Below are 20,157 nucleotides of genomic sequence, written 5' to 3'. Positions count from 1 at the left end.
CCTCCTCCTCCTCCTCCTCCTCCTCCTCCTCCTCCTCCTCTTCTCCCCCTTCCTCCTCCTCCTCGTCTCCCCCTTCCTCCTTCTCCTCTTCTCCCCCTTCCTCCGACTCTTCCTCATCTCCCCCTTCCTCCTCCTCCTCCTCGTCTCCTCTTCCTCCTCCTCCTCGTCTTCCCCTTCCTCCTCCTCCTCCTCTTTTCTCCCTTACTCCTCCTCTTCCTCATCTTCCCCTTCCTCCTCCTCCCCCTCGTCTCCCCCTTCCTCCTCCACCTCCTCGTCTTCCTCCTCCTCCTCGTCTCCCCCTTCCTCCTCCTCCTCCTCGTCTTCCCCTTCCTCCTCCTCCTCATCCTCGTCTCCCCCTCCCTCCTCCTCCTCCTCCTCCTTGTCTCTCCCTTCCTCCTCCTCCTCCTCGTCTCCCCCTCCCTCCTCCTCCTCTTCCTCCTCCTCCTTGTCTCTCCCTTCCTCCTCCTCCTCCTCGTCTCCCCGATCGTCCTTCTCCTTCTCGTCCCTCCGTCTCCTTTCTGGCTCTCCACTGTGGCCCCTTCAACAGGCAAATGGATTCCAGTCTGGAGAGGGAGCGAGAGCGAGGGGGAGAGAGAGAGAGAGAGAAAGGGAGAGAGATGGAGAGAGAGGGATGGAGAGAGGGGGAGAGAGAGAGAGAGAGAGAGAAAGGGAGAGAGATGGAGAGAGAGAGAGGGAGAGAGAGATGGAGAGAGAGAGAGAGAGAGAGAGATGGAGAGAGATGGAGAGATGGAGAGAGATCGAGAGACGGAGAGAGAGAGAGAGAGAGTCAGAGAGAGAGAGGGAGAGAGATGGAGAGAGAGCGAGAGAGTGAGAGGGAGAGAGAGAGACAGAGAGAGAGAAAAACAATGGGAAGAGAGAGAGAGAAAGAGATGGAGAGAGGGAGAAATAGAGAGAGAGAGAAAAAAGGAAAGAGAGATGGAGAGAGGTACAGAGAGAAAATATAAGAAGGGAGAGAGGGAGAGAGAGTGAAGCGTTAGGGATGAAAGGACAAGCTGTGGAGAGAATATTAAATACCAACGGGGCTTTAATGCACAAAGAGCTGCACGACACACACACATGCACACACCACACACACACACACACACACACACATACACACACACACACGCATGCACCGGAAAACACACACACACACACACACACACACACACACACACACACAGTTTTGTCTAACCGCCTTATTCTGTGAGACCAGCACACTGGCACAAAAAACACAATCTTACTCGAACACACACAGAGATGTGTGTAAGCATGCTTTACACAGCAGCGCTTCAATGCACACACCCTTAGACACACACACACACACACTCAAACACACACACACACACACACACAGAGGCGTGGACAAACACATTGTGAGGTATTAGCGGGGCCCACGGCGCAAGGCTGAATAGAAAGTATTTGGAATCGGGTCTCAAACGCTGAGGATTATGGGGGATATGAGTGGAATGCTAACGCCAGGAGCGAGGCCGATGACCTTGGTGGAGGAGGAGGAGGAGGAGGAGGAGGATCGGAAGGTGGAGGATGAGGAGGGGGTGGGGGAGGAGGAGGTGGTGGAGGAGATGAAGTAGGAGGTGGTGGAGTAGGGAGTCGGGGAGGAGGGGGACGAGGAGCGGTTGGTGGAGGAGGAGGGAGTGCTGGATGAGGAGGAGGTGGTGGAGGAGGAGAGGGTGGTAGAGGAGGAGGAGGAGGTGGAGGTGGGAGGAGGCGGTGGAGAAGGGAGTAGGTAGGAGGAGGAGGAGTAGGGAGGAGGTGGTGGAGAAGAAGGAGGAGTAGGGAGGAGGAGTAGGGAAGAGGAGGAGGTGATGAAGGAGGTGGGAGGAGGAGGAGTAGGGAGGAGGTGGGAGGAGAAGGCAGCATGTAACACCACACACTTAGAAAGAAAGCATAGTCATTAATATTGTTGGTTAGCAATGTAAACTTTTCAGCATTAAAGAAAACAGCAAGGTACATGACATATTGATACCCACAATGCATTTTCGTGTTGACAAGTAGCTTATGCTTCCCAATATACATCATTTTATTCATGGTATTAGAAAAAACTATTTGTCGGCAATTAACCTAAGCACATTTCAGCTAGACAGATATGCAATACATGTGGACGTCTTGGTCCATACAATATGGAGCCATATTTTGGAATCCTGGGTATAACAGTACTATACACTGCAGTGTAGTACGGAGACACAGAGGTGTCGGATGTGTGTGGAACAAAGAACAAAGGACTAATATAGAAACCACGCCCGACGAGGACTGAAGCACTAGAAAGAACAAGAGCAGGAAGAGCTTCAAGTGGGACGTGTTTAGGTTGACCTTGGGTGTCTTGAAAGGCGCCTCTAAATTAAATGTATTATTATTATTATTATTATTATTATTAAAAGCCGACGTCAACAGAACGAATGATCCAATCTATTAGTGCACTCCTCTGTTAAAGGGGTAGTTCGGAATTTTGGACATAGGGCCTGATTCCCAAGTGAGCATTGGTATTCTATATCACTGGAGACAGTTTTCAACACATTTCATACAGTCCTTCTAGTTGCAGAGTTCGCTCGTGCTAGGCTAGCGCACGTCAACGGGCAATGCTAGCCTGCTATTAAAAACAGTCTTACCCACTCCACAGTACACCCGAGGTAAATCAATTATAACGACAGACTATAAATCTAAATGTCTGTTTATAGAATAATGTTAGAAATAAAACCAACCTTGCATTGCATTGCATTTTGAGGGAATTGCGGGGTCTCAGCAGCAGTGTTTATATTCCTGTACGTAGGCTACGGCAGCGGCGGACTGATACCTAGGTTACCTGCCGCTGTCATTGCTACAAACGCAGAGTACAGTGAACAAAGGAATTCTATAAGCGTATTCAATTAACAAGATATGCCCACGTTTGGAGGAGTTAGCGATGCATCTGCTTTTGAAGACGATTATGAGGAATTTGTTGTATCCAACGAACCGTACATGTACGAGCCGGTGTTTTGATGTCCAAGCCAGCAGCAACAAGCCACAGTTGAGTCCTTTCTGGATCTCGCACTGGAAATTGGTGGAAACTTTGTGGTGCCCATCTGTACCGTTTATTTCTACAATTTCTAAAAGCACACTGAACCATCATGTTGCCTAGTCGTTCAATTGCGCTTCTGTCCCACGCTTCTCTGTTTACGTTCTTCTGTCGTGATTCGGTTACAAACCTAACCAGCGCATAGTAAAATTCCGCTTCTGCTGAGAAAGTAGTCCCTCGATGATTCATGCGATGCAAGGTTAGTTTTATTTCTAACATTATTCTATCAACACAGACATTTAAATCTATAGTCTGGCGTTATAATTGATTTACCTCGGGTGTACTGTGGAGTGGGTAAGACTGTTTTTAATAGCAGGCTAGCATTGCCCGTTGCCGTGCGCTAGCCTAGCACGAGCGAACTCTGCAACTAGAAGGACTGAATGAAATGTGTTGAAAACTGTCTCCAGTGATATAGAATACCAATGCTCACTTGGGAATCAGGCCCTATGTCCAAAATTCTGAACTACCCCTTTAAGTGTGAATTTCAGTGAAACAATCTCCGCCCCGTTGACTATTCATACAGACGGCTCCCCTGGCACCCAACAGAGGGATTCAGTTTCTTTATGCAAATGTTGCTATTTTTATTTTTATAACGTGCATTCACACTCAAGCATTTTGTGTAGTCATTTTGTGTATGTGTTCGTTTTAGCTACTCTGTACGTTTTGTTTTTCCCTTTGAGCCCAATTGGGTGGAACCGCTGGTTGTATCATACACTTGTTATTACAAGCGGCAGGAAAGAATGCATAATTCATTCTCATCTGGACTCCCGGAATGAGGTTGTGTGTGTGTTTGTGTGTTAGTGTGGGTGTGTTGGTGTGCTCCCGAGTTTGAATTTGTGAACCTGATTGTGTGCATGTGTGTCAGTGTTTTCGTGTGTTTCTATGTGTGTACTATGTATGTGTCTGTGTCTGTTGGTGCGTGTTTGTGCATGTGTGTTCATGTGTGTGTGTGCTAGTGTGCAAGCAGGGGTGCAGGCACGTCTGTGTAATAATCCGGGATTGGATGTGTCAGGTCATTTCTACGAGTGTTAAGGAAACGCAGCTCGGGTAGGACAGGCCATCTGACGAGAGGAGCCACCGATCAGCTCAGCGGCCCCCGTGGGAGGGGGGGAGAGGGGAGGGGAGCGAGGAGGGGAGAGGGACGGAGGGAGGGAGGCAGGGCGAGATGGATGGATGGATGCTGGAGATGATGATGAAGGGGAAGAGGTGGCAGGGGGAAAATGAAGCAGGCTGATATTGCCTTGGGTTATAGCATGTCGTGTCTGCCCCGTCTCACCAGCCACCGTGTGTGGATGTGTGTGTGTTCTTGTGAAAAGGGTCTGCATTTAAAGTGTGCTTCTCTCCCTTGTGGGGCCGTCCACAACCACTCGCCAACAACCCCCATGCTGCAACCATGAAACATTTCGACAGCCAGGCAATAACCCTGCCACAACAATGTTTCATGTCCACAACCATGCTACCACAATGATACATGTCTTCGGCCATCGTGCAAGCTTATAACCATGCTATTGCAATGCTATCTTTGTGAGTTCCACAATATCAGAGGGCATCTGTCAACCAAATGTTGACACAAGAGCCAGACATAAATCTATAAAGTCTCAAATACAAAATTATGATAAGTAAATCATTTAAAACAAATACGACATGGGAGGCCAATGGGGCCACCCCCTAGATCTGCCACTACTACAATCAGGCTTTAAATATGCCTCATTCATGCTACAATCATGGTGCATAATAACCTCAACTATACTACAGCTATTCTAAAATGACACCAAAACCAGCACGTTAGCAGCAGTGAGGTGTTCAGTGAGTGTTGCTCAGGGACTCATAGTCAGGGTCAACTAAGGATGGAACCAGCAACCCTCGGGTTGACAGAGGAGCTGCATCCCCTACTTTTCTCACCTGCCAAGTGTCACCTCTGGTAATGCTCAATGTGTGTGTATTGTGTGTGTACATTGCCTGCCTGGCTGCTTCTCTCTGTATTTATGAGTACATATTGTATAGTGTATGTGTTTACATTTGTGTGCCCTGTGCCGGTAGTGGTGGGTAACGGTGGTGGGTTTTGTGTATGTGTGTTTGTGTGTGACGTAGAGGTGGGCTGATTAGTCACCGGAACCATCCCCTCCGTCCCCCCGTCCCGCCCCCCACCGACCACCCCCTCGCTGAGGGCTGTCTAAGGTCGTGTTGTCCCCGTGGCAACAACACCGTCAGAGGCCCGTTCCCACTGACCTCCCCCGCAACCACTGACAAAATGCCACCGGCTATGTGTGTGTATATGTGTGTGTGTTTGTGTGAGTGTGTGTATATGTATGTGTGTGTGTGTGTGTGTGTGTGTGAGTGTGTGTATGCGTTTGTGTGTGTGTGTGTGTGTGTGTGTGTGTGTGTGTGTGTGTGTGTGTGTGTGTGTGTGTGTGTGTGTGTGTGTGTGTGTGTGTTTTTGCATGTGTATGGGTCCTTGTGTTTCAAGTTGTGAGACCATTAAACAAAACAGAAGGTCTCTCAGATCAGCAGATCAGCCCTGGTGCGTGTGTCTTTGCCTGTGTGTGTGTGTGTGTATGCGTTGTCCGGGGTGTGTGTATTTTACTTTGTATCAGTGCGATCCAACCCATTTGACAGTGCAAGTTCTTCATGGTCTAGTTTGACATTCAACCAACCCACATGATCCCCGATGAACAGTGCATGGTGTGATCCATAGTGATTTGATCACATTTGATCACCATTGTGATTGTCCTCCCGTTTACATCGTTTCCAGTGATCTTCCTACATCTGAACATTTCTTACATAAAAAAATGTGAATGGTTATCGGTGCTTTAACGTTGATGGAAGGAGTAATGACATGTTTGATATTCCCCTCAGGTAAAGAAGGAGGCAGCGAGTAAAACATTAGCCTTCGCAGCTAGTGACGAGATCTCATTAAAAAAAAACAGCAGCCGCAAATAAAACCAGAGAAAAAGCAGAAGAAGAACGGCTACGAGGGAGGACAAAGTCTGGCTCAGCCCCACCAAGTGTATTGGTCTGGCCATTGAAAAAGTGTGGTATCGCCCCGCACCAGCTCCTTCGTCCGTACTCTGAATGTCGATCGTCCAATCACATGGCCTAACGAACGCTGAACTACGACCTTGTTTTCATCGTGTAAACTGAAATTTAGCTTTGCTCCCGCCCCTTCAATTCAAAGCAGTCACCCGCTGTGAGCCTTCCCAAAAAAAACAAGAAAATGAGTAGAAATGTAATTCCCTTATTTTTTAAATAGTATGGTTAAGAGGCATGGCCAAAATTGAACTTCAGTTTGATACGGCGCCTGCCGTAGATCCTGGCGGGAGCTAGGATCAATCTGTGTGTTTTGTCTGTCTGTGTGTTTTCCTGTTGTGGGCGAATCTAGTGGACTCCAGCTGCTCCAGACTCCTCCTTCACCTACTCAACCTGACAGACCTGCGGATCATGACAATCAACCACACCTGCGTATATACTCCGGCTTCTCAAGCAGTCAGCGTCAGATCTTAAAATCATCTAGCTATGTTAGTAGCGTTCCTGGCTTCCGTGTCTCTTTGTTCCATTCTTAAGGATTGTTGGGTTTCCACACCGACCCGGCTGGACTTCCACTTCAACCAGCCTCTGCTCATTCTAGGGCAATAAAACATTTCTATTTCACCATCCTCGTCTGTTGTCGTGTGTTTGGGCTCCCCATCCTCGGACCGTAACACAGTTCACTCTATGAGTGAGTAGAAGCATACCATACAGACCCGGGTGGAATTTATTACCGTACGTCCACACCAAACGTCAAGAATATTGGAGGAGGAGGGGTTCTCTTGGGCAGGTCAACGTTTCTTTCCGCTAATTAATCTTAACGATGACCGGGATAACCATCACTGTGAGTCTTTACTTGTTGTGGAAGTACCAGAGACGTCGGAGAACCCAATGCCGATTCATAACATCATCCGGAGGCACAACAATCACTTTCTCCTCCATGTTGCGGTTCACTCTGGACTGCAGCGAGTAAACGCTAATAGGCTGTCCGGTCCAAGCATCAAGCGAAATTCACGGAAAGTTCAAATATTTAAACTTGAGTGGAGTGTTCTCGCGAGGAGCATCACTCAAATATGCGTGCACCAGGGTGTTTGCATCGTGCCATTCCTCCCTTCACGCTGCAGGTTCTTCCAGTGGAAAGTTGGCCTCTATTCACGTCTTTGCATTAAAGGTGACATATTATGCTATTTTCACAGCAAGTAAACATAGCATTTGAGGTTCCAAAAACGTGTTTTTGAAGCTGTTTGCTTGAAATAACTTTTAGGAAAAAAAATCTCGCCTACCGCTATTCCCTCTGGTTCAGTCCCTTTCAGAATGCGCTGTTTCAGGGGGGGTGTAGCTTCAATGCAAATGAGGCACCCTGCTCATTGCATTTGGACACGCCTTTCTAACAAACTGCTACCATGGTTACAGAGAGAGTGCAGCGTAGCATGTGAAAGTAGCGGACATGGCAGCTTCAGTGGTTCAACCGTATATGTTCGAACCTGAATCGGATCCTGAAGAAGGAGAGGAGGCTCCTGCAGTACCCCAGACTCCGAGAATTCAGCAGGATGCTTCTGAATGGTTAGTCATAGAAAAACGTTCTATTTTTTAAGGATCTTTTCAACGTCATTGTCTGATTTTCCCGTATAAGTCTGCTGGCACTAGATATATAGAAGACAATAGGGTTGCCGCGATGTGGACATTTTCACACCGAGTAATACACTTGCTTCAACACCAGTATTACCGAGTATACACGGTAGGCCTATAAACTTTGAAACTAGGTCAACCGCCATCTTGTCCGTCAACTCTCCTCACACTCTGACAGTGTCTGAATCGCTGTCTAATCAATAGGATACTTCATTCACTGCATCTTCCGTGTTCACTCGAATATTATGAATAGTCTGCGTTGGGTTCATACGCTTGTATCAGACGCTTGCGGGGGCCAGCCGTGTTTCAGTATGCATGGTAAGGTGCTTTTGGTAAATATGTCATGTTAATAGTACAAATGAATTAAATATAAGTATCTAGTAGCCATCTTTAAAAGCTAGGCGATTATATAGTAAGCCTATTGAATTTACACTAGTTATAACTATATTCTATTTCACAAAACGTGAAATTATGTCAACCAGATGTGTTTGTGTTGTAATCTTGAGAATGCCTAGCGCTACTGGACATTCAACTCAGGCTAGGAAAATGTGTCCATCTGGAGCACGCACCAATCTCAGACGTGGGAGCTATTATTGGTTGCAAATACTGGTATGCCAGGTTTATTTATTTAGCGTTATTCATGCATGACTTATTTGTATAGGTGCACATGTGGAAATTGTGCCACAATGCAGTCAGAGCCGGAGAACTTATGCTGTCAGGAGGTGCCTCAGGTAACATTAGCAGCTACCTAACCCTTACCTACACTTGTTTGCAGTGCATGATTTCTGATAACATGCCACTGCTGATACTCACCTCATGTTATCCATAATAGGTTACAAGACGGCTGGAACAGCTGGATGAAAGGCCTCCCTGCATGATAGACCATCCAGGTTTAGAACCGGTTTGTCTGAATGTGTTCTCGCTGCAGAACGCATGCAACATCTACAGAGCTGACTACGGTCCTTTGCGACTACGGGGGATAGAGCAGTGAGTTTTACATATAATAACCTACTTGACTGTTCATACACAATAAACTAATTAAAGTCAACCAAAGACACAATTTCACATCATATTTTAACATAGCCAATATTTTCATAAGCAGATACTGCATATTACGCATTAATTCACATAAAACATTGTACAGATAAAATAAACATTTATTGAACGCAGTCATGAATATTTGTGCATCTAAATACAGTATAAGTGAAGAATTCACTGAGAAAATGTGAACACAGATTGTAGAACCAGACATTGTAGAACCTGTTGACTAACAATGTTACATTTTCTCAGTCGTTACAGGGATTTAGCCTACAGAAATTTTGTGAGCTGGTGCTGGGGCTTCCTTGGGCGGAAGATACGGGTTGTTATCCCATCATGCGTGGTTCTTCGCATACACCGGGAATTTCCGGACGCCCATGGAAGATAAGGAGGCTTCAAACCACCCTCCCTTGATTAAATCTGGAGACGTAGCTGGCGATGACCTCCTCCTTGTCTGGATGCTCATATTCTGAAGACAGTTCCGGCGGGATGTTTATCTTCAGAATCTCAACTCTGTAGGATGCTGGGTCGACAAAGACCTTCTCCATGATCATGTCCATCAAATCATTCACATACTCTGTGCAATACACACAAAAGGGAATCACTAGTTACTAGATTATTCATTGATTAACTGTTCATGCATTGACATTTTGCACTTTGAATATTTGGTATATTTTGAGGTATTCATGTGTATTTATTTGTTCATTTATTGTGTTGGAATTACCCGAGTTGCAGTACTTTGTCTCATGTTCAATATAAATGTTCATTTTCTGAGTAAAAAAAAAAGTTGACACTTACGGAATGTCGCCTCCGTCTTGACTGGTTTGGCTCTGCACTCTCTCCTGCTGCTGCAGCCGAGGTCTCTTAGATGGTGGCGGCTTTACAGGTGTCGAGCATGCTACAGGCAGTGGGCCTGTGAATGGATCAGTGGATGTGCCAAAGTCCTTGAAGGACACAGTAGCCCGACAGCTGTAACAAAACGTCATTCTTTGGAGTAAAACATGACTGCACTGTTACAGTATAAACACTACCAACCTTCACTTCTGTAATGTGAATGAAGAGTCTTCAAAGAGAGTTGTGTGCCAACATGGTGTCTCTGAGGTGGCTCAGTATTGCAGCCAATATCCCTTGTAGCAGGTAACTTTGATGATGCAGAATGCTCTGAGGCCTATCGAAAAAAAAAGAGACGTCAACCTTATCTTGCATATATAGCTCTGTGTCGTTTAAATATCAAGCATAACGATAACGCAGTGGCTATTCGTACGGCGACCGTAAGAATAGCAATTAGGCTATTCGAACGGCGCGCCGTAAAAATACTGCTTTAGTCCATTTTCACGGCAGGTTATGGTTAGCGTTAGGGTAAGGGTTAGGGTTATTACTATAATTAATTACTATAATTACGGTCGGCCCGGTTAGGGTTAGCGCCGAGCAGCGGTCACGTGACAAGCTCGGTCGCGTACGAATAGCCACTGCCTAACTATAATATACAAATTATATTCACTGTGTATATATAATTGCTATTCACTTGTATACATTCTCGCTGTACCTTTAGATACCTCCCTTCCTCTCTCTGGATGGGAGCTTCGTTGGTATTTGAATTGCCATTGTAGCCACGAAATCTGATACTCATGTGGCGACACGAGGAGGCTTTACTATTATATGTCAGAGTATTTTCTCTGTTACCGACAACGCCACCTTGGGTTAGGGCCCAAGGACCTATACACTACGAGTATAATTGTCACCTCTGACGATAAGACTATCAGGTTCGTTCAATCAGGGAGGGCGGGAGACAGAGTTCAAATATAACAAAGCATTTTATTATTATAAACACAGTTTGGCATAAAAGATGAAAAAGAGAAGTAAGCCCAACTGGGGAAGGACGTAGGTGCAAGCTGAGGCTTACCGGCTGGGAGAGTGGTCGTCAGGGGGAAATTAAATCCAACGAAAGAAACAAGGGCACCTCACACACACAGCAAAAACGTGAAGTCCAAATGAATAAAATCTAAAACAAAGCACACGCACACGAAGGATCACCACCACCACCCAGGAGGACCACCGCCACCACCGTCGGCCTTCAGCTCTACGAGAAAGGGGCACAGTTAGGAGGGCTCGTCACCTTTCCGCCTTCGATCAAGCGTTCTTTCTTTTTGACCATTTGGAGGGAGAGGCGCGTGAAGAGATAAAATATCGCCCGGCCACAGATCGAAGTGATTCAAATAACATCATTGCGGTTTTGCGAGAGCTTTATGGTCGCTCCGACTCGTACGTTGCCCTACAAGAGGCGTTTTTCTCAAGGCGACAGCAAGAGGGGGAGTCCCTTCAAGAGTTCTCCCTTGCGTTAATGAGTTTGATGTCTGCGGTGAAACAAAGTGCTCCAAGCGAGATGCCAAATGCAGACGTTTTGTTGCGCGATCAGTTCATTGAAAATGTTATTGATGGGTCCCTTCGCCGAGAACTAAAACAACTCACGCGCAGGCAGCCTACCGTCTCTCTGTTGGACGCTAGGGCAGAGGCAATTAGGTGGGAGCGAGAGGGATTGCCAGGGGGTGTGCGGGGCCGTAGTCACTCGGTACCCTCGATGCTGGGCTTGCAGTGTGGCGTTCGGACTGCTCCTTCCGTGGCTAGTCCACCCAAGGCTTCAGAGTTGCAGGAGGTGAAACAGATGCTGAAGCTCCAACAGGAACAGCTTAACTGTCTCACAGAAACTCTTGCTCGGCTGCAGATTAATCCGCAGGGTAATCATTCCTCTTAACGTGGTCCGGTAATCTGCCGGCGGTGTCAGCAGCCTGGCCACTTTGCCAGGGAGTGCAGAGGGGAACGTGCCCCTCCGCCACCTTCTGGGGCTGCTTCCTTGCCGGTTTCTAGGCGGGATCCTGCTCAGCATTTGGGAAACTAGCACCCGTCGAACTGCGGAGCCAAAGTTCGAGGGGAGGCGCCACAGGCTCACCAGTTAGGTTAAGGGATGGGGGAGAGACTAGGCTAATCAGTGCTTGTCCACACATGGACGTGGTTATGGGGGGAGTGAAGGTTCCTTGCTTGGTGGACACTGGGTCCATGGTGTCCACTGTCAGGGAAAGCTTTTTTTGGCAACACTTTGCGACTTGGGGCCAGGAGAAACTTCAGTCCTGCCATTGGTTGCAGCTTCAAGCAGCCAATGGATTACCCATTCCATACCTTGGCTACTTGGAACTCGAAGTTCAGCTCTGTGGTAGGACTGTGCCAGGGTGTGGGCTATTGGTTGTCAAGGATCCTCCAGCTGATGTATCTCTTTCTGCCCCGGGTGTCTTGGGGATGAACATCTTACGAAGATGTTATAGCACCTTGTTTGGGCAACATGGCTCTGCCCTGTTCAAGCTGCACACCGTTACCGAAGCACCAAAGCTTGTGGTGCAGGCATTGCAGAGATGTCATCAAGCTTCTCTGACTTCCCCTGCTGATGTCATTGGCAAGGTCAAGCTGCGAGGCAAGAAGGCTTGCCGTATCTTTGGTGGCACTATGCAGTTAGTTCCAACCACCTGTTCTACCCAACATTCTGGGACTACTGTGCTCTTTGAACCCTCGGATCAGGGCCTTCCTGCTGGGCTGCTGGCGTCCCCAGCACTGGTTCGAGTTGAGGGAGGTACTGTGTACATACCTATTGTTAATGTGGGCACTTCTGATGTGTTGCTTTACCCCCGTACAGAGGTTGGGGTTTTGCGTGAGGTTCGCGTGGTGAGCTTACCTTCTGGGGTTAAGGAGGTTCCATCTTACCTAGCCACTGTTGCATCCCAGGCCGTGACTTCTACGCTACAAGATCAAGTAGACGCGGTTAATCTGTCCGCTTTGTCAGCCGAAGAGCGGGAGGAAGCTCGTCTTCTTCTGGGGAAATACGCTTCTGTCTTTTCTTCTCACGACGGCGACCTGGGTTGCACCAACCTGATAGCGCATGAAATCCCGCTTCTTGACGACACTCCCATTCGTCAGCGCTACCGTCGTATTCCTCCATCAGAATATGAAGTGGTCAAAGAACACATCAGCCAGCTGCTTGATGCGCAGGTTATCCGAGAGAGCTGCAGTCCGTTTGCCTCACCGATCGTGTTGGTTAAAAAAAAAGATGGGAGTCTGCGCTTGTGCGTAGACTACCGGCAGCTTAACAACAAAACTCGAAAAGACGCGTTCCCTCTCCCTCGGATTGAGGAATCGCTGGATGCACTCACCGGAGCCCGCTGGTTTTCCACCATGGATTTAGCCAGCGGGTATAACCAGGTTCCGGTGGCAGAGGCCGACCGACCCAAGACAGCATTTTGTACTCCTTTCGGACTCTTCGAATGGAATCGCATGCCTTTCGGGTTGTGTAATGCACCCAGCACGTTCCAGCGACTCATGCAACGGCTTTTCGGAGATCAGCAATGTCAGTCGTTGCTTTTGTATCTGGACGATATTGTTGTCTTCTCCTCCACCTTTCAGCAACATCTTGAGAGATTGGAAGTGGTGCTGCAGCGGTTGAAATACGAAAGTCTAAAGGCAAAGTTGTCAAAATGCGCCTTCTTCCAACACGAGGTGCGTTACTTGGGCCATATCATTTCGGCCGAAGGTGTTTCCACCGATCTAGGCAAGGTTGAAGCGGTAGCCAGCTGGCAGCCTCCTACCACCATCTTGGAGCTGCGGTCCTTTCTTGGGTTCGCTAGTTATTATCGGCGCTTCGTGGAGGGCTTTGCCAAGTTGGCTGCACCTTTACATCGCCTGGTTGCTGAACTTGTGGCTTCCAAGTCCAGACGGTCTGAACCGCAAGTGTTAGAAAGGTGGACGGGAGAACATCAGCGGGGCTTTGAAGCTTTAAAATCTAAGCTTACCACTGCACCCGTACTGGCATACGCTGACTTTTCCCTGCCATTCATCTTGGAAGTCGACGCAAGCCATGGAGGCCTGGGTGCAGTGCTCTCGCAAGAGCATGGAGGAAAGGTCCAACCTATAGCATATGCCAGCCGAAGCCTGAGGCCATCCGAACGCAACCCAGTCAATTATAGCTCTATGAAGCTTGAGTTTCTGGCGCTAAAATGGGCTATGGCGGACAAATTCCGTGAGTACTTGCTTGGCCACAAATGCATTGTCTTTACGGACAATAATCCGCTTAGCCATTTGTCATCGGCTAAACTTGGAGCCCTGGAGCAGCGTTGGGTAGCCCATAGGGTTGTGAACGATAAACCGATGCGACCGGATATTCGGTTTAACAAGTGAGAGATACGGCTGCATCGGTAGCAGCCTCCTTAATCGATAGGAATTAGCTGTGAATATCTACATTAATCGGTTGTAGAGTCATGGATCGGGTATCGCGACACTTAGAATCGGTTGTCGGCTTCACACACTTACAGTTTGCGTCAGCGTCTCTAAAACAACGCGAGAGCTGAAGCTGCCCGTGAATGAGTGACAAGTGACAAGAAGGAAAATGGAGGGGGTTAAGGAGGTCAGCGGTGATAATGATGAAAAGATTTTCAATGCACCGGGGAAACATAAATCCAAAGTGTGGACTGTTTTTGGGTTTTACAAGAAGGAAGGGAAGCTCGACAGAAGCCGTGCTGTTTGTAAGCTGTGTAGAGCATCCTTAACGTACACCGGCAGCACTACAAATCTCGACCAGCATGCTAGGAGGAGACACGGTCAGGAATACATCGGTGAGACCCGCACCAACGAGCAGGAGCGCACTGCAAGCAGTAGCACACAGCCGGTTATTTCTAACATGTTTGCGCAACTTGGTCAAAACTCAGCACGTGCCAAGGAAATCACAGCATCAATAACGCGTTTTATCGCTAAAGGATTATGTCCGTATAATATAGTTGAGTGGGAAGGATTTCAGGATTTGATCCATACATTAGAGCCCAGGTATAAGATACCCTCCCGAAATCATATCACCAACACGTGCATGCCAGCGTTGTATACACAAGTTAAGAGCCAAGTTGAAAAAGAACTGGCAAATGCAGAGCGAGTGGCAATAACAAGTGACGCTTGGACGTCATGTGCAACGGAGTCTTATGTGACGATCACAGCCCACCACATCACTCCGGATTGGACGTTAAATGTTCATGTGTTGCAGACCAGGGCATTCAAAGGATCTCACACTGGAAAGAATATTGGTGCTCTACTGAAACAGGCATGTATTGACTGGAAACTTTTTGATAAAGAGCCAGCCCTGGTAACGGACAATGCTTCAAACATGGTTTTAGCTGGCGTGGAAGCAGAGATGAGCCCTCACCTCATGTGCTTCGCACACACTATAAATCTGGCCACACAGAAAGCCTTCAAAGTGGACACAGTAGAAAGGTTGCTGGGAAGGGTGAGGAGAGTGGTTGGCTTTTTTCACCGCAGTGTCAGAGCAGCAGAAATTTTACAAGACAAACAGAAACAACTGGCCTTGCCTATCCACAAACTCATCCAAGATGTGTCCACCCGTTGGAACAGTTCCCATGACATGCTTGAACGCTTACTGGAACAACAGCCTGCCATTTCTGCTGCACTCATGTCCAGGGATCTCAGAAGAGGAGAAGAGGTTAACACTCTTAAGGACAAAGACTTCTGCGATGTTGTAGATATTGTGAAGCTGATGGCGCCGGTCAAACTTGTGACCACCAGCATGTGTGAAGACAAGCGGCCCACACTCTCAATGATTTGTCCTGTCAGAGCAAAGCTTAAAAAGAACTTTGAAGCATCAGATGAAGACTCAGCGGTAATCAGAGAGATGAAACAAGCATTCAGAAATGACTTGGAGAAGCGCTACACTGGCCTGGATGATCTGTTCTACACTGCAGCAGCTCTGGACCCCCGCTTCAAGTCTCTGCCCTTCCTGACTGACCATGATGCTGAGCGGACGTTCACAAGCATAACAGCAGAAGCTACATCCCTGCATAACAAGGTAAATCTCCCAACACACTGTTATCCCTTGAGTGTTCTTAACTTATTTACGCCGTGGATGTTCCTAAAGCCAAAATGTTTGTTAGGATAAACGTGGGATCAAAAAAAGTGGTTTTAAGGGGTTTCAATGGAACGTTTAAGGCTGGATTTTGTTAGCATAGCCATTTTAGGCTTAATTAAAGTATTGAGATTTCAACTTTTTATTCTGACTGCTGTTACTACACACTAACTGTCTTTTATATTTTATTTCAAGGCAACAGGGGATCCAATTCAGAGAGGCCCACTGCAGACAAATCCATGTCAGACTGAACCTGCCCTTGGAGATCTGGACATTAGCATTGATGCACCCCAGACCCAAGATGAGCCTAAAGGTTTGTGTATTTTATAACTTGTGACCAAGAAAGAGTTGACTTTGGCTTAAACTCATGCAGCCATAAAATATTAGCATACAACAACAGATTCAATGTAATGAGATAATCGGCATGCAAAGAAAAAGAGTATAATAATGATAATACAACTTTTACTGATGTGAACAAGAGTGCCAATATAAATTCATTCTGAACATCAGATGAAGGTTCATATATAAAATGGTAAAGACAGGTAGAAAAAAAGTGCCACTGAGTCATGACAAACAAAGCCAGTAATATACGGTAATTGTTTTCTATTTCAGATGATGACCCTCCTCTCAAAAAGAAGAAAATGTCAGCGTTGGACCAGCTGTTGGGAAAAGACTTTGAAGTGAGGATGGGAGCTAGATCTGTAAGAGACAAGGCCAACGAAGAAGTCAAGAGGTACAGAGAGCGTCATCTGTTGTCCCTGCAAAAAAACCCACTGCAGTGGTGGAAAGAGCAGCAGGACTTGCCACTGCTGTCGTCTCTGGCTAAAAAATACCTCTGTATCCCGGCCACCAGTGTGGCATCTGAGCGGGTGTTTAGTACTGCGGGAGATATTGTTTCCTCTAAACGCAGTCTACTCAAACCTGAGCACGTGGATCAATTGATATTCCTGAAGAAAAACCTGTCCCCCAAAAACAACAAGGATAGTGAGACTTGAATGAAGGAGATTTGTAAAAAAAAAAGCAGCAGTTTGATTTATTTTATACATATGTTTATTGTTTAATACATGTGTTAATGTTACATATGTTAATATGTTACATATTTATTTCCTTTAATCTTTTACATAATGCACTTGTCACTGTGTGTTAAGCATTGTTGAGATAAGAATGTGGTTGCTGCTTTGTTCTTCCCCCTCTGACACATTTTGAGATGTCATAAGGTTTTGGTTACATGGTTTGTTTATAGGTCACAGGTTCTGAACCCATTATCAATTCCTGCGGTGCCCTCAATCTGCTGCTGCTTACATTTTTCAGTTTGTAACTTGTAACTTGCACCTTTGTTTTCCAAACACTATGCTCAGGTTGTGATTTTCTACCTCTTTGGTCCATGTCTAAAAATAAATACATTGACATGTGATTTTGTTGTTGTTAGTTTTATTTTAATTTTATTTTTACCAGTGCCATAAAGCAACAATGCTTGGGGATATGTGGTCTTTTACATATTTGAAAAGAAAATATTGTACTGTCATTTCACAGAATTGGCTTCTTTATTTTATAAAATATCTACAACAAATATTAACCGTAGAATCGAATCGAATCGAATCGTTCTTACACTTTATCGATTCGTATCGAATCGGTCTGTAATAAAAGGATATCGTTTTTGAATCGAATCGTAACCTGTGTATCTAGATGCGTATCTAATCGTTTATCACAGAGAGATGTGCAACCCTAGTAGCCCAACTCGCGTCGTTCGATTTTGAGATTCGTTACCGCTCTGGCAAGAGTAACACAAATGCGGACGCTCTGTCTCGCTTGTATCCACCCAGAACCGTAGACCTTGAAATGATCATCCCCGGTATGCAGCTTCCACAGCCATTGAAACAAGCTCTCCAGGTCCGAGGGCCTGCAGCCTGTCAGGCTGCTATTCAGGCTTTGCCTCAGCATCTACCCGCAGACATTGGAGAACTTCAGCGAACCGACCCTGTGACCCAGGAAGTCCTTGTGTTCTGGCAGCAGAAACGATACCCGAATCATGAGGAACGCAAGCAGTTATCCCCATCAGCTTCGGCGCTCCTCAAGCAGTGGGAGCGATTGAAGGAATTGGCCGGAGTATTGTACCGGCAAGCCTTTCGCTCCGATGGGGGTGAGGTGGTTCTCCAGGTGCTGTTGCCAACTGCCATAAAGAATAAAGTCCTCACGGAGGTCCATCAAAATCACGGTCACCAGGGGGTGGGCAGGACTCTGGAATTGCTTAGGCAGCGGTGCTATTGGCCGGGGATGTCATCTGATGTGAGGCTCTGGTGTCAAACTTGTGAGCGGTGCCAAGTGGCTAAAGACTCCGGGCCACCAGGTCGTAGCTTCATGGGACATCTGCTTGCTTCTGAGCCTAACGAAATCCTTGCGATGGATTTCACCCTGCTTGAACCAACCCATAATGGGCTGGAGAATGTCCTCGTTTTGACGGATGTTTTCAGTAAATACACTCTTGCCATTCCCACTCGTGACCAGCGCGCCTCTACGGTGGCACAGGTGCTCGTCACAGAGTGGTTTTCGAAGTTTGGTGTTCCAGCACGCATTCATTCTGATCAGGGTCGCAATTTCGAAAGTGTACTCATTCAGCAGCTGTGTGGTCTTTACAACATTGAAAAATCTCGCACCACCCCGTACCATCCTGCAGGTAACGGTCAGTGCGAACGTTTTAATCGCACTCTTCATGATTTGCTGCGCACTTTACCTCTCTCTCGAAAGCGCGAATGGCACTCTTGTCTACCTCAGATATTGCATGCTTATAACACCACACCGCATCAATCCACTAGGGAATCCCAGTTTTTCCTCATGTTTGGTCGTGAGGCAAGGCTCCCTGTTGATTTCTTGTTGGGAAGGGTGCAGGATCCGGTTGGGGGGACGGTTAATGACTGGGTACATGAGCATCGGACCCGGCTACATTTGGCTTTTGAAGGCGTCCGGGACAGGCTGAGGGAGGCCGCCCAACGTCGGAAGGAAAATCACCGCTTGTGGTGGGTCAGGCAGTTCGTCTGAAGGAGTTTGGCTGGAAGGGGCGTCATAAGATCCAGGACAGGTGGAAGCCTGTGGTGTATCGGGTGATTAAAGCTCCCCACGGCAATGGTGCGGTGTATACGGTTGCACCAGAGGACGACCTGGCCAGGGTCAAATGGGTACATCGAACGCTGCTTAAAGCTATAGTCGGGATGGCTGCTTCAGAACAAAACCCTGCCCCTCTTCCCATTTCACTTGATCGGCCTGCAGCGTCTGAGTGCTCATCCGACGACGAAGATTTGATGGCTGCAGTAAGGGACACCATCCTCCCTCCAGCTGTTCAGCCCGCCGGAGAAGTCCAGACGGCCCCTGCATCGGCGATACCTGTTGCCTTAACGGCACCATTGCCCGCTGCACTCCCGGCCCACTTGACGGTGCAGCCAACCTCTGTCAATGGCGCTCCCTTAGCAGTCCCTCTTCCAGTGAGTGAAGCTGTCCGGCGTCGGACAACCCGACCTACAGCTGGTCAACACTCAAACTTCCACCATTTACCCAGGCCGGCCAATGAGGTGGCTCAGGCCGGGCCCTCAGCTGGTCAGTCAAATGCTGTGTTTGCAGTTTTCAGACCATGGTCTTAGTCAAGATCCTTCAAGAGCATCGTCGGGTCGACGATGCAAATGGGGGGGGTGGATTGTAGTGATATGAGGCAATACGGCTATTTGGACACAGACTTCTATTACACCACGCCCACTCCGGCCCGTTCGCCAATCATTGCTTGTCGAGGGGATAAAAGTAGGCCGTGCCCTTCCTCCTGAACTCTCGCTTCCTGCCTCTTCGGGCCCGTCCATTTCCGGGTCGTTGCCCTCGCCGCTCACCTCAGAGCACAGGTAGGCTCACCTCCGCATGCTGTGTTGCGTACATTCATCAGCGGTTTACTAAAACTGCTGATGAATGCGTGTGGGAGCACCATATACCCACAACAACACCCCAAATCCCAAGAAAAGTTCTGTTTTCATAATATGTCCCCTTTAACTTTGTATTCTCGCTGCGCCTTCATTTATGGCGTCAACGCACCTCCAGCACTCCATTGGCTTCATCACGTTTTTGTTGTGATGATGGGCTGTCAGTTTCAGGTTTTTACCACAACCACTACTTTCACAATCTCCCAGAACAGGTTGGGACGTGGCCACTGTGGTGTACCAGTTTACATTGCTTTTGATAATGTCGCGACTGGCAAGGGCTAGGAATCGTAGGATCTTTTTAAAAAGGTAGGCACAGCACCGGAAGGTTTGCGTTGTCTCCAATTCCAACCAGGGCAGAGCCTACCAGAGCACGCGTCTGTAATCATTATGTAATGTTTCCGATATGGTTTTTGGCAAGCCCATGGATAGTTCACTAGTCAATACCCAAACTAGTGTGAGGATACCACCATTAATATGATGAAGGAAAGGTGTAC

General features: G+C 47.4%; 1 protein-coding gene and 1 long non-coding RNA gene across 2 annotated transcripts; both read left to right on the top strand.

Moving 5' to 3' along the window:
- Positions 1 to 7,522: 7,522 nt before the first annotated feature.
- LOC132464283 (uncharacterized) lies at positions 7,523 to 8,764 on the top strand. Its single transcript, XR_009527225.1, has 3 exons — positions 7,523 to 7,660; positions 8,388 to 8,457; positions 8,559 to 8,764. It is a non-coding gene; the product is annotated as an uncharacterized LOC132464283 (long non-coding RNA).
- A 5,302-nt stretch (positions 8,765 to 14,066) lies between these two features.
- On the top strand, positions 14,067 to 16,702 carry LOC132460085 (E3 SUMO-protein ligase ZBED1-like). Its single transcript, XM_060055114.1, has 3 exons — positions 14,067 to 15,650; positions 15,903 to 16,020; positions 16,320 to 16,702. The coding sequence occupies exons 1-3, from the start codon at positions 14,190 to 14,192 to the stop codon at positions 16,700 to 16,702; spliced, it is 1,962 nt and encodes a 653-aa protein (XP_059911097.1). The 5' UTR covers positions 14,067 to 14,189.
- The last annotated feature ends 3,455 nt before the right edge of the window (positions 16,703 to 20,157 follow it).

Source organism: Gadus macrocephalus, chromosome 1 (assembly GCF_031168955.1).
Source record: "Gadus macrocephalus chromosome 1, ASM3116895v1".
NCBI classification, from domain to species: domain Eukaryota; kingdom Metazoa; phylum Chordata; class Actinopteri; order Gadiformes; family Gadidae; genus Gadus; species Gadus macrocephalus.
This window is presented reverse-complemented; position numbering and strand designations above follow the sequence as displayed.